At 53.0% G+C, this 13296-nt stretch overlaps 1 protein-coding gene across 2 annotated transcripts in view; it reads right to left on the bottom strand.

Moving 5' to 3' along the window:
• Positions 1-317: 317 nt before the first annotated feature.
• The window catches only part of LOC123428477 (vacuolar-sorting receptor 1-like), a 62589-nt gene continuing 49610 nt past the window's right edge, over positions 318-13296 (bottom strand). For both annotated transcript variants that reach the window (XM_045112691.1, XM_045112705.1), the window contains exon 12: positions 318-573. In XM_045112691.1, coding sequence (XP_044968626.1) covers positions 466-573 — 108 coding nt within the window. In that variant the 3' untranslated portion in view covers positions 318-465. The remainder of the gene's footprint in view (positions 574-13296) is intronic.

The raw sequence follows: 13296 nt of genomic DNA, 5'->3' as shown, positions 1-13296 counted from the left end.
TATTTTTTACGGAGGTATTTCACGCGCAAACGCTGATCCAAACAGGCCCTAAAAAACATATTTAGGGATGGAGGGAGTAGTTGTGAAGCCCTTTACAATATAGAGCCAACGGCAAATACACATTGTGAATTGGGCATATGGCTTAGTACAGAGAACATTTTTTGGTTTAAAAAAAGGTGAAATTAGCTTACATCATCACATGCATGTATCCAACCACCCCGCGTGTTGTGGTTGGGTCGCGCCAGGGACGAGCCGAGCGAACGTTCACTCATTATAGAATCCGTTAATATACCAGAGGTGGAGCTTACCGTGACCTCTAAGGTGAAAGTGCTCTAGATAAATTTGTACGTGAGTCTCGCATTCATGTCAGAATAAAATCACGCTGCCATTCAGCTTTGTATGCATTCTGTATATTTCAACGTTGTTCAAACCACATTTCTACATATGTTAGTTGTACAGGTTCAGTTAGTGAGCAAGTGGATGACCTTCGTGTGAATCATTTGGGACCTCTCCTTGACTGTCCAGTGGCATGTACTGTGCCATGATAGCTCTAATCTCAGAGTCCATGTATGACTGAAAAAAACCACAAAATAATAATGTAGAATTAGACATGTGTCAGTAAAGCTAACGAGAAGAAACCTTGAGTTAAACATGTTTACAGTATCGCTGAAACTCAACATCATAAGAGGGATTTGATAATATCAGCTTTCAAAACTATAAGCATAGACTACAGCGAAACGTGGTCATTCGTTACCCTTATAGTTTTCTTTGCAAATGATGTGGGAAAACATTAAGCACATGAAAGCTGTCATATTACATAAAATTGCAACCACTCTTGGTACAACAACAACTAGGATACACCATTTTTTGTCAAGAACAAGCAAAACAGTTGCATGTTATTTTTCGTTAAGATAAAAAAGTGTGAAGTGTGAAAATTACGGAGAATGTGGGTATCCCACCAGCTGCAGCCCTACCCCCAAGGAGCTACAAAGACCTACTAAATCTCCTCTCGACCTGCATTACAACAAGCTAATACATCTCATTGATCGCATGATTAACCACACGAATCACTGGAGATGGCTTGTTGTTGAAAACACTCATGTTGCGCTGAAGCCAAATCCTTCTCATCCCCACAATAGCCCAAGCAGCAGCCTCTCTCCCTCTCAGATCCTGGACTCTGTTGGGCAAGGAGCACCACCATTGTCTGATCGTGTGGCTTGATGGTGTTGCCGAAGCCGGCCTGAGGAACTAGAACCAAAACTCCCACGTGTAGGAACATTGGACCAAAAGATGCTCAACTGTTTCTGGCGCCTGGTTGCAGATAGGGCACACGAGCAGACGAGGTAGGACGCACCACTGCAAACAGTCAAGCCGTCCAGCATCAATTCTTAAGCACCAAGCACACGTATAACTTTCTGTTCCCCTGTACAATGTTTCTCCACAGGTTCCTTGTATACGTCCACTTGCTCAAAGCCAAAGAAAAAGCCTGATATGCAGAGCTGGCCGAGTACTTCCTGTTGGCAGTGAGCCTCCACTCAAAGCAATCATCCTCATCAGCGAGCAAAAGCATGTCCTTGATTTCCCTCCATAATTCAAAGTATTCTACCATCACAGCATCGGGAGTTGTCCCCTAATATCAGTGATTTACCTGTTATTAGGCAAAGCCTCAGCCACTAATCTTCTTGTCGCACCACATGCTTTAACAAGGAGAACAGTGTTGGTGCAATGTCATGGGCACTTCGCCCATTAATACTGCGTGTGTGCCAAAACTGTGATTTGTCTCCTATGCCACCGTGCATCGGGTAGCCGCCAAGAAGAGGGTTGTGGCCTCTTTGCTAATGGGCACTTGCAGTCCCGATCATGCCCTCGGCTCCCCTGCGCAACCCAGACAGCTCCATCTGATCCAACCTAACTGAGGATTGTGAATCCCAAGTCCTCCAAACTCTGTCGGGCATCACATTTGGTCCAAGGCAAGCGAGCATGCCACCAACATTACCATGGACACACCGCTAAGCCCAAGTGGACCCATGACAAGGACACGTGCACGAGCCATCCAAATCGAGGCGACTTCACTCCTCTTTGAGCTCCATATACCTTGAATGAGAGTTGGCTGCTACCTCAAAGTGGAACCCTATGTGTGATTAGGTTTGTTGACGACCATCGGGGAAGCACGAGGAAGGAAGACCAAGTCCAAGACGAGGAGCGAGAAGACGAGGAAGAAGGGATGAGCATTCAAGACGAAGGAGTAAGCCGCGAAGCCGGAATCGGAAGCCCGAACACTCTAAAGTTTGCCAGCTCTGGAATCTCCAGGCCTGATCCTAACTCCGTCTGGAATTCGGTCAAACCCAACTGGAAAGACTGGATAAAACCCTAGAGCCTCCAGACTCCGGTAATTCCGGACTTCGGAAGTCTCCGGAATCTCACTTGCATGCATGCACGATTAGGGCTGCAGCCCATGTATACCGGCCCTTTTCGCTCCCAAACTTACCCCTTCATACCTAGATTATATTTATATATACCCTTCCCCTACCCAGATCTAGGGTTAGGAAAGGATATATCTAAAACTGAGAGGCTGATGGGACCAAGGCCATCCTACTAGAGAAGACTCCGAGGAGTATAAGACCTCCCTACTGGAGATACAAGTGGATGTTGGTTGTGAACATTATTATGAGTGATTTCTCTTGTGTTCTTGTTTCTCCTTGTTCTTCGTCTTCCCCACCAAATTCACCTCGAATTCGTGAAGATCGAGCCGCCCCTACGGTTGCAATGATTTGGACCCCCCCCCCTCATATTTCTAGCCATGTTTTGATTTTGTTCTTAGCAATTTTGAAAATCCCCAACAAAAATGCCAACCCCAATGTTGAGCTAACTGTGGTTTTGAGTGAGTTTTGGTCGGATTTGATCCACTTATCCGGTGTTTTGCAAGTTGGTCTAGCCTCAATTGCATCCTTTTGGTCAAAATATTTCTTTTCCCCATCAATTTTCTTCTCCAAAATCAATTTCATCCACCCCGATTCACTCTTGGAACAAAGCACGCGGAGACTGGAGTAGTCTACCATGAGACAAAATATCCTCTTTCTAAAGATAATTTATTCGGAACTCTTATATGTCCAAGGTCAATATGAAAATTTCTATGAGGTTTTCCCTTGGCCAAGTGGTAAGGCGGCGGGTTTTGGTCCTGTTACTCGAAGGTTCGAATCCTTTCGTCCAGCTCCTTTGAAAATGGTAAGACATTTGGCGCGACGGAATCAAAAAGGCATATCTGGTAGAATTGTAACCATAGAATAAGACCCTAATTGAAAGGCATATCTACTTGTTGGCTTTTGATCGCTGGATCAAATCTCCCAGAGCTACGACGTGAGTGTACTTGCAAACTAGCAAGCACACAAGCAGCTGCATGGATTCCAGTTGCACTTCTTGCGCACATCAGTAGCATGGGCAAGCTAGCAGGACCGATTCGATCGATCGTCGTCGGTGGACCGTAACTTGGCAAACAAAAGAAACAGAACGGAGGAAATATTTGGTGATTGCCAAAGGCTCTTGACGTGCCTTGTTTGCTTTATTGCTTGTCTGTATTCTGGTTGTATTACAAGGTTGGGGTACATGCATATATATATATATATGCATACGATGTACTACTAGTTGTCCGACTCGGCGTACTACACGTCTACAGCTAATACTACTGCCTATTAGTTGGAGTACTACTCGGACTAGTAAGATCGTGTTTAACTCTAATATTCACCCCCTTAAACACGACATCCTCAATGCGACCTTGATCCCAAACACGATTGATGTTTCTCATAATTGTTACCATCAGCACTGTCTTCGTCATTCCTTGCAGCATTTCAGGGATCGCATTCGTTGTCGTCGGCTTGACAAATGCTTGACGCCAACTCTCCTCATTGGTCGCATCTTCAACCTTCACCTGTTCTTCGGTGCTTCGCAGACTGTCCTTCGGATCTTCGAGGGCACATCTTTTGAATCCGAGCGTGACCAAACTTCGGTCTAACTTTAAATCCCAAGCTCTTGGCGCTTGTTTCATCCCATAAAGTGCCTTCTTGAGCTTGTAAACTTTTTCTTCTTTGCCTTTCTTCTCATAGCCGAGGGGTTGCTCCACGTACATTTCTTCTGTGAGATCACCGTTGAGGAAAGCGGATTTAACATCCATATGATGAACCTTCCAATCCTCTTGTGCTGCCAAAGCTAGGAGCACTCTCACCGTCTCGAGTCGAGCAACCGGTGCAAACACCTCATCATAGTCAACTCCTTGACGTTGTATGTAGCCCTTTGCAACGAGTCTTGCCTTGTACTTCACAATGGCACCCTCCGTGTCCTTTTTTAACTTGTAATCCCACTTCAAACCTATCGCCTTTTGGTTTGGAGGTCGAGTTACCAAAGTCCACGTGACATTGCTCTCAATCGCCTTCATCTCCACATTTATGGCGTGCGTCCAATTATGACTTTTGCTCGCCTATACGAAGTTCGCCGGCTCCTCAACTCCGAGCAGACATAGTCCGGAGTACTCGAGCGTAACTGGCTTTGTGTAGTTGTAGACTTTCTTGAGCATCTTGTAGCGCCGAGGCCCTAAGGAGCCCGTTGTGTCTTGCAAAGGAGGCGACACAAATTGTGTCGGTGTTGATGCACTTGAGGAAGACGGCTGAGTCTCGGGTGTGTCATCTACATTCGCGTCATCGACGTAGTCGTCGTGACCGTGACCATCATGTTGATTATCGTCGTGACTATGCGCCTCGTTGTCGATGTTGTGGTCGAGATCTCTGCCCGTGACGTGCACGTCGTTGTTGATGGATAAGTCTCTGTACTCAGGCGCTCTGGCTCGCTCGACTGCTTGGTGATCTCCTCGTCCGAGACACCAGAACGGTGCAGCTCCTGGTGGACAACAAGTCCGCCCTGGCCCTGGCAAAGAACCCTGTTTTCCATGAAAGGGGCAAGCACATTCGACTGAGGTACCACTTCATCCGAAGCTGTTTGGATGAAGGGAGCATCGAGGCGAGCTACATCAACACCACGGACCAGCTCGCAGAGCTGCTCACCAAGCCTCTTGGGAGGATCAAGTTCCTCGAACTCTGCTCCAGGATCGGGATGATTCGACTCTCCCACAAGACGACGTACAAGACTTAGGGGGAGAATGATGGATAAGTCTCTGTACTAGGGTCTTTGTGGGGCTGTAGCACATGGTCCTTGTGGCTGTTAGGATAGAATCCTTGACCACCAAGGACTGGCAGTTAGTATAGCATCTTAGACTAGCATCTTAACAACATCTTAGACTAGCATCTTAACAACATCTTAGACTAGCATCTTAGCATATGCTTGGCTGGCTAGCAGCCTATAAATATGCATCCCAAACCCCTCAGGTGGGCATGGCATTGTGTGAGAAATAAACCAACGAAAATTGTCCCAACTCTCCTAGTGTCATCCACAACTATCAATGCTCAGGCTGAAAGGTCTAACAAGTGGTATCAGAGCCAGGTTATCTTGTACCGTGAGCATTTCCTGCTAACCTCTCTCACCGGGAGCTGGGCAGCCTAAGCCGTTAGCAGCAGCTGCTCCGACTGCCCCTGGTTACCTCCCTCCCTCCGGACTGTCGAGCAACAACTCGTCAGAAACAACCTCATCTTCACGCAACAACCCCCCTGCAGCGAGCCATGTCTGCAGGTCGCTCTCAGTACACGGCTACCTCGAGCATACGGCGCCGGCAGGAGGCCAAGCGCGTCGTGGCAGAGGAGCGTGAGCGAGCAGCTGCAGCAGCCGCTGCTGCGGCAGCAAGGGTGTTGAGGCTGGCTGCAACGGAGCTGGCAGCAGCCAGAGCGGAGGTAGAAGCAGCAGCAGCAGCAGCGGAGGCAGCACGTGAGGCTACGGCGGATGCCAAGGCACTCTGCAGCGGCTCCGACAGCTCCAACGGCTCCGTGCCTGCGGACGACGGCTCCGACGCAGTCCGCGCCAAAGTGGCGCAAGAGCAGACGGCGCAGTGGGCAGCCGAGCACGCCCGCGCTCCAGGTGGAGGTGCGCACGGCGACGACGGCTGCAACGACCAGGACCGCGGCCTCTACGAGGTCCGGACAGTGGTCAGGGACGTTGGTCCCAATGTTGGGTGGCCTACCCTCACTAAAACCAACTACGTCGAGTGGGCCGCGATCATGAAGATCAGGCTCCAGGTGCGGCGCCTGTGGGAGGCAGTCCAGGACAGCAACGTCGACCACCAAGAGGATCGACGGGCGCTGGACGCCCTCATCGCCGCAATCCAGCCCGAGATGCAGTTCTCGCTTTCCAACAAGCGGACTGCCAAGGAGGCTTGGGACGCCATCGCCGCGGCACACATTGGCAGCGACCGTGCTCGCAAGTCCACACTGCAGGCACTTCATAAGGAGTGGGAGAGCCTGGCCTTCAAGCCAGGTGAGGACGTTGATGACTTTGCTCTCCGTCTCAACACTCTGCTGCAGAAGATGGTGAAGTTCGACGATGCCACCTACACCGAGGAGAGAGCTGTCGAGAAGCTTTTCCGGTGCATTCCCGAGAAGTACAAGCAGATGGCTCGCTCGATCGAGTCTTTGCTGGACCTCTCCACGATGACGATCGAGGAGGCGATAGGTCGCCTCAAGGTCGTCGACACCGACGAGCCACAGCCTCCCTCAGGGCCCATCACCACCGGCGGAAGCTGCTCCTAACTCGGGAGCAGTGGGATGCCAGCCTTGGTGACAGGAAGAAGGGAGAGCCTTCTTCCACGAAGGGCGGCCGCAAGCGCGGCAAGCAGCGCAAGGCGCGAAGAGGTACCGCTGGCAAGGCACAAGGACGTGCCGAAGGTGACGCCCGCGGAGGCGCCAAGGACGGCGCCGCTGGCCAGCCAAAGCCGACACAGGACAACAGTTGCCACAACTGTGGCAGGCTTGGCCATTGGGCCAATGAGTGTCGACAGCCACGACAAGGCCAGGCTCACGTCGCATAGGCGGAGGAGGAGGAGACGGCTCTGTTCATGGCACATGCAAGCATCGAGCTACCTTCAGCGACACCAGTCGCAAAGGATCTCCTCCACCTCGACGAGCCCAAAGCGCACGCTCTTCTCGGTGATGGCTTCGAGAAGGACAAGACTTCGGGGTGGTGCCTCGATACCGGCGCCACCCACCACATGACCGGTCGAAGGGAATTCTTCGTCGAGCTCGACTCCGACGCGCAAGGCTCCGTCAAGTTTGGGGATGCCTCTGCCGTGGAAATTAAGGGCGTCGGCTCCGTCATCTTCACCACCAAGGTGGGAGAGCACCGGCTGCTCACCGGTGTCTACTACATCCCCGCGCTAAGGAACTCCATCATCAGCTTGGGACAGCTGGATGAGAACGGCTCACGCGTGCTGATCGAGCATGGGGTCCTACGCATCTGGGATCGCCAGCGTCGCCTTCTCGCAAAGGAACCAAGAGGTGAAAATCGACTCTACGTCCTTGACGTGCAGGTGGCACAACCTGTCTGCCTCGCTGCTCGTCGGGACGACGAGGCGTGGCAATGCCATGAGCGCTTTGGGCATCTTCATTTCGAGGCCCTGAAGCGTCTGAGTGCCAAGGAGATGGTGCGAGGCCTGCCGTGCCTTGACCATGTGGAGCAGTTCTGCGACATCTGCATGCTGACGAAGCAGAGGCGACTCCCCTTTCCCCAGCAGGCGGTTTTCCGGGCCAAGGAGAAGCTAGAGCTCGTGCATGGGGACCTATGCGGCCCGGTGACGCCAGCCACACCAGGAGGTCGACGCTACTTCCTGTTGCTCGTCGACGACCTCTCTCGCTACATGTGGGCGATAGTCCTCGGCAGCAAGGGAGAGGCGGCGGACGCCATCAGGCGCGCGCGGGTTGCTGCGGAGGCGGAGAGCGGCCGCAAAGTGCGCATGTTGCGCACCGACAACAGCGGCGAATTCACGGCGGCTGAATTCGCGTCGTACTGCGCTGATGAGGGTATCCAGCGCCACTACTCCGCGCCGTACAGCCCACAGCAGAACGGCGTCGTCGAGCGACGCAACCAGACGGTTGTGGGGATGGCTCGGGCTCTCCTCAAGCAGAGAGGGATGCCGGCTGTTTTCTGGGGAGAGGCGGTGCTGACGGCCGTCTACCTCCTCAACCGCTCGCCTACTAAGGCACTCGACGGCAGGACGCCGTACGAGGCCTGGCATGGGAGGGCGAGGGTGGAAATGGGACAAGGCGGTGGACGACGGCTCGACGCCGACGTATGACAACTTCATTGTCGAGTACGTCCACTTTAAGGAAGCCGAGGGAGCAAGCAGCTCCTCTTAGCTAAGCACGTCTACCCCAGCCCCCAAAACTCCATCGACTCTGGTGCCTGCTACGCCGATGGCACCACAACCGGCGACGCCGCATACTCCAGCCCCGGCAGTCACCACTCCGGGCTCGTCTTCATCAGCACCAGCTCACGCAGAGCACAGCCCGATGAAGTTCGCTTCCCCGCTCACTCACGACGAGGAGCGCATCGACGTGTATCATGGCGGCGAACCGCTGCGGTATCGTACGATGGATAATCTACTCGGCGACCAGCCGGTGCCGGGACTGGTGCCACGCGACCTGGAGGCGCAGCTACAACTCGCGTGTGAGGACGGCGAACCTCGGTCCTTTGCAGAGGCCGAGAGAGACGCGGCATGGCGCGCCGCGATGCAGTTGGAGATGGATGCGGTCGAGCAGAACCGCACCTAGGAGCTCGCTGACCACCCTCGTGGTCACCGGGCAATCACCCTTAAGTGGGTGTTCAAGCTGAAGAGGGATGGAGCCGGCGCCATCATCAAGCACAAGGCTCGCTTGGTGGCCCGAGGCTTCTTGCAGCAGGAAGGAGTCGACTTCGACGACGCTTTCGCCCCTATGGCACGGATGGAGTCCGTGCGACTTCTTCTTGTGCTAGCTGCCCAGGAGGGCTGGCGTGTCCATCACATGGACGTCAAGTCGGCATTCCTCAACGGCGACTTGAAGGAGGAAGTCTATGTGCATCAGCTGCCGGGATTTGCGATCTCCGGCCAGGAGGGCAAGGTACTCCGCCTGCATAAGGCTCTCTATGGCCTACGGCAGGCACCTAGAGCGTGGAACGCCAAGCTGGACTCCACGCTAAAGAAGATGGGTTTCGAGCAAAGCCCGCATGAGGCGGCCGTCTACCGACAGGGCAGTGGAGGAAATGCCCTGCTGGTGGGCGTCTATGTTGACGACTTGGTGATCACCGGCATCAAGGATGGGGAGGTGGCGGCTTTCAAGGAGGCAATGAAGGCCACCTTCCAGATGAGTGATCTGGGGCTCCTCTCCTTTTATCTTGGGATTGAGGTGCACCAGGATCACTCCAGGATCGCGCTTCGACAGTCCGCCTACGCCAAGCGCATCGTTGAGCTAGCTGGGCTCACCGACTGCCACCCAGCTCTCACTCCGATGGAGAGGCTGAAGCTGAGCCGTGACAGCACGACGAAGGAAGTGGACGCTACGCAGTACCGGCGCCTTGTGGGGAGCCTTCGCTACCTCGCCCACACACGGCCAGACTTGGCATTCTCCGTCGGCTATGTCAGTCGGTTCATGGAGCGACCGACGTCGGAGCACCAGCAGGCAGTGAAGAGGATCGTCCGCTACGTGGCAGGGACCCTCGACCACGGCCTCCACTACCCTAGGTGTCCAGGGGCGGCACACTTCGTCGGGTACAGCGACAACGACCACGCCGGCGACATTGACCCCAGCAAAAGCACGAGTAGGATCCTCTTCTTCCTCGGCAAGTGCCTCGTGAGCTGGCAGTCGGTCAAGCAGCAGGTGGTGGCTCTTTCCAGCTGCGAGGCCGAGTACATAGCGGCCTCCACTGCCTGCACTCAGGCGCTCTGGCTCGCTCGACTGCTTGGTGATCTCCTTGTCCGAGACACCAGAACGGTGCAGCTCCTGGTGGACAGCAAGTCCTCCCTGGCCCTGGCAAAGAACCCTGTTTTCCACGAAAGGAGCAAGCACGTTCGACTGAGGTACCACTTCATCCGAAGCTGTTTGGATGAAGGGAGCATCGAGGCGAGCTACATCAACACCACGGACCAGCTCGCAGATCTACTCACCAAGCCTCTTGGGAGGATCAAGTTCCTCGAACTCTGCTCCAGGATCGGGATGATTCGACTCTCCCACAAGACGACGTACAAGACTTAGGGGGAGAATGATGGATAAGTCTCTGTACTAGGGTCTTTGTGGGGCTGCAGCACATGGTCCTTTGTGGGGCTGCAACACATGGTCCTTGTGGCTGTTAGGATAGAATCCTTGACCACCAAGGACTGGCAGTTAGGATAGCATCTTAGACTAGCATCTTAACAGCATCTTAGACTAGCATCTTAGCATATGCTTGGCTGGCTAGCAGCCTATAAATGTGTATCCCAAACCCCTCAGGTGGGCATGGCATTGTGTGAGAAATAAACCAACGAAAATTGTCCCAACTCTCCTAGTGTCATCCACAACTATCAATGCTCAGGCTGAAAGGTCTAACAGTTGTCGCTACCTCCTTGCGACCTATACGCGTCATCGTCGGTGTCGGCACCATAATGATCACAACCATGGTGGTCACCTTGGTTGGGCATCTTGCCAACCACCTAGACATCCTCCCCTGCATCATCATCAGTTGGAAATTCAACCGTGAATATGTTGCCGTTTGGAGCATCGTCGGCTGCGGCGCTCCAATTCCACGCTTGGTTTCTTCAAACACGACGTCGCGTGAAATCTGTAGACGCTTGGTTTGTGGATCGCAGAAGCGGTATGCCTTGGTGCCGGAACTCCTCTCGTAGCCGATGAACACCATCTTGGTGCTACGATCGGCAAGCTTAGAGGGATGCGGCTCCGCCGTCTGTCTTCACATGTGCCATGCACCCGAACGTCCGTAGATGAGACACATTCGGCTTACGTCCGTAAATTGCTTCATACGGAGTCTTGCCGCTCACCGCCTTCGTTGGAGCCTGATTGAGAAGATAGACCGCCGTCGAGACAACTTCTCCCCAAAAGATCCCCGGCAGATTCTTGCTCTTGAGTAAACTCCTTGCCATGTCAACGACGGTTCGATTGCGCCTTTCAACGACCCCGTTCTGCTGCGGCGTGTAAGGTGCTGTGAGGAACCTTTTTATGCCAATGTTCTCGCAGTACTCGTTGAACTCGTTCGACGTAAACTCTCCACCGCGATCTGTCCGTAGAGCGCGAACCTTCAACTTGTGTTCCATCTACGTTGGCAGCCTTCAGCTTCTTGAACGCTTCAAACGCCTCATCTTTAGATCGTAGGAGAACCCACATATATCTCGAGTAATCGTCTACCACAAGGAAGAAATACTTCTTTCCAGTGTGAGTTGCCGGGGTGATAGGGCCACATAGATCACCATGGAGCAGCTAGAGTGCATCTTTTGCACGATAGGTAGACTGAGCAGGAAACGGCCTGCGGTGCTGTTTTCCAACCAAGCGCCCGTCACATACTCGATCAACATGGTCGATAAATGGCATCCCGGATACCATCTCCATCTTTGACATCTTCAAGGCGTAGAAGTTAACGTGTCCAAATCTAGCATGCCATAACCACGAATCATCATCACTCTTGGCGAGCCAACACTCCGGTTGAGATTGATCAAGGTTGAGGATATAAAGCCTGTTCCGTGTGCGACTAACACGAGCTAGCACGTTTCAGAGGTTGTCGAAGATCGTCATCACTCCGTTCTCGATATCCACCTTGCATCCATTCTCGTCAAGCTTCCCAATAGAGATGATGTTGTTGCCAAGCCGTGGGATGTAGTACACTCCGGTGAGTATGCGATGTTCGCCTGTGAGACCCTCGAAGAGGACAGATCCTTGCCCACAAGTCTCCACATTTGAACCATCACCAAAGTTTACCGAGCCTTCAACATCATATTCCAGCTCAAGAAATTTCTCCTTGCATCCCGTCATGTGGTTACTAGCACCCGTGTCGAGATACCACGACACGTTGTGATCCCCGGATAACTTAGGTGCCACATTCTTCTCATGAAGTAGCACCTTCCGGCTTGGTTTCACAACCACCGTTTCAGCGAGATCACAAACTTCAGCCATTAGAAGACCTGGACCTTCGTCTTCCTGCTTTGCCAAATTTGCCTTGATCTCCCGCTTGTCAAGCTCCGGACAATTCTTTGCAAAGTGACCCATCTCGTTGCAGTTATAGCACTTGACCTCAGACATATCCAAGTTCCATTGCTTCCGCCCTTTAGATCGGTCTGCCTTACCACGACCTTGTGGCTTGCCTTTTCCTTTGGCTTCTCCGGTTTGTCTGCCGCGCGTTCCGTTGCTTGAGCCTTCGTTGCCATCACGCCTTCCTTTGCTACTTGGGGACTCCCAATCTGCACGCGAGTACATGAGTTGGTCACTACCTCCTCTGTTGCCTTTCCGACAACCACGAGCATTTTCTTCCCATGTACGCAAGCGTCTGATAGCCTCCGTTATGGTCATGTCGTCGATGTCGTAAAGCTGCTCGAGCGTGCCGATGATGTACGTGAATTTATCAGTCACCGAACTGAAAAATTTCTCCACAATCTCGGTCTCATCGAGCTTTGCACCAAGCGCGCGGATCTCTTCCACCAAAGTAGTAAGACGCATGGCATAGCGTTCACCGATTCAGTTTCCTCCATCTGCAACTTGTGAAATTGGCGCTTCAGCACTTGTTCCCGAGCCTTGGTGACGCGATCTTCTCCGATCCACATCTCCTTGAGTGCGTTCCACGCCTCTCTTGCCGTCTCGAACTCCGCCAATGTCATTAGCACGGAATCCGGCACGGACTGGGCTATGGCGGCCATGGCACCTTCGTCGCGCTCCTCGTCGACGTCGTCATACGTGATGGCCTCCCACACTCGAAGGGACCGGAGAATAATCTTCATCTTCACCGCCCACACGCTGTAGTTGGCGTCGTTGAGCATCGGGTACTTGATGGGGATGTTGCGATGCGCCTGGACGTTGGCGCCACTCGTTCCCCCACCACTGGTTGCTGACTTGCCGTCCTTCTTCACCTTGTCGCCGTTCTTGTTCGCCTTGACACCGCTATTGCCGGACTTGACCGACTCAGCGTCGCTGTCCGTCATCGTAGATCGTGTATCGTCGAGGCTCTAGATACCAATTGTTGGCTTTTGATCGCTGGATCAAATCTCCCAGAGCTACAACGTGAGTGTACTTGCAAGCTAGCAAGCACACAAGCAGCTGGATGGATTCCAGTTGCACTTCTTGCATACGTCAGTAGCCTGGGCAAGCTAGCAGGACCGATTCGATCGATCGTCGTCGATGGATCGTAACTTGGCAA

Source organism: Hordeum vulgare, chromosome 1H, assembly GCF_904849725.1.
Source record: "Hordeum vulgare subsp. vulgare chromosome 1H, MorexV3_pseudomolecules_assembly, whole genome shotgun sequence".
Lineage (NCBI taxonomy): Eukaryota > Viridiplantae > Streptophyta > Magnoliopsida > Poales > Poaceae > Hordeum > Hordeum vulgare.
This window is presented reverse-complemented; position numbering and strand designations above follow the sequence as displayed.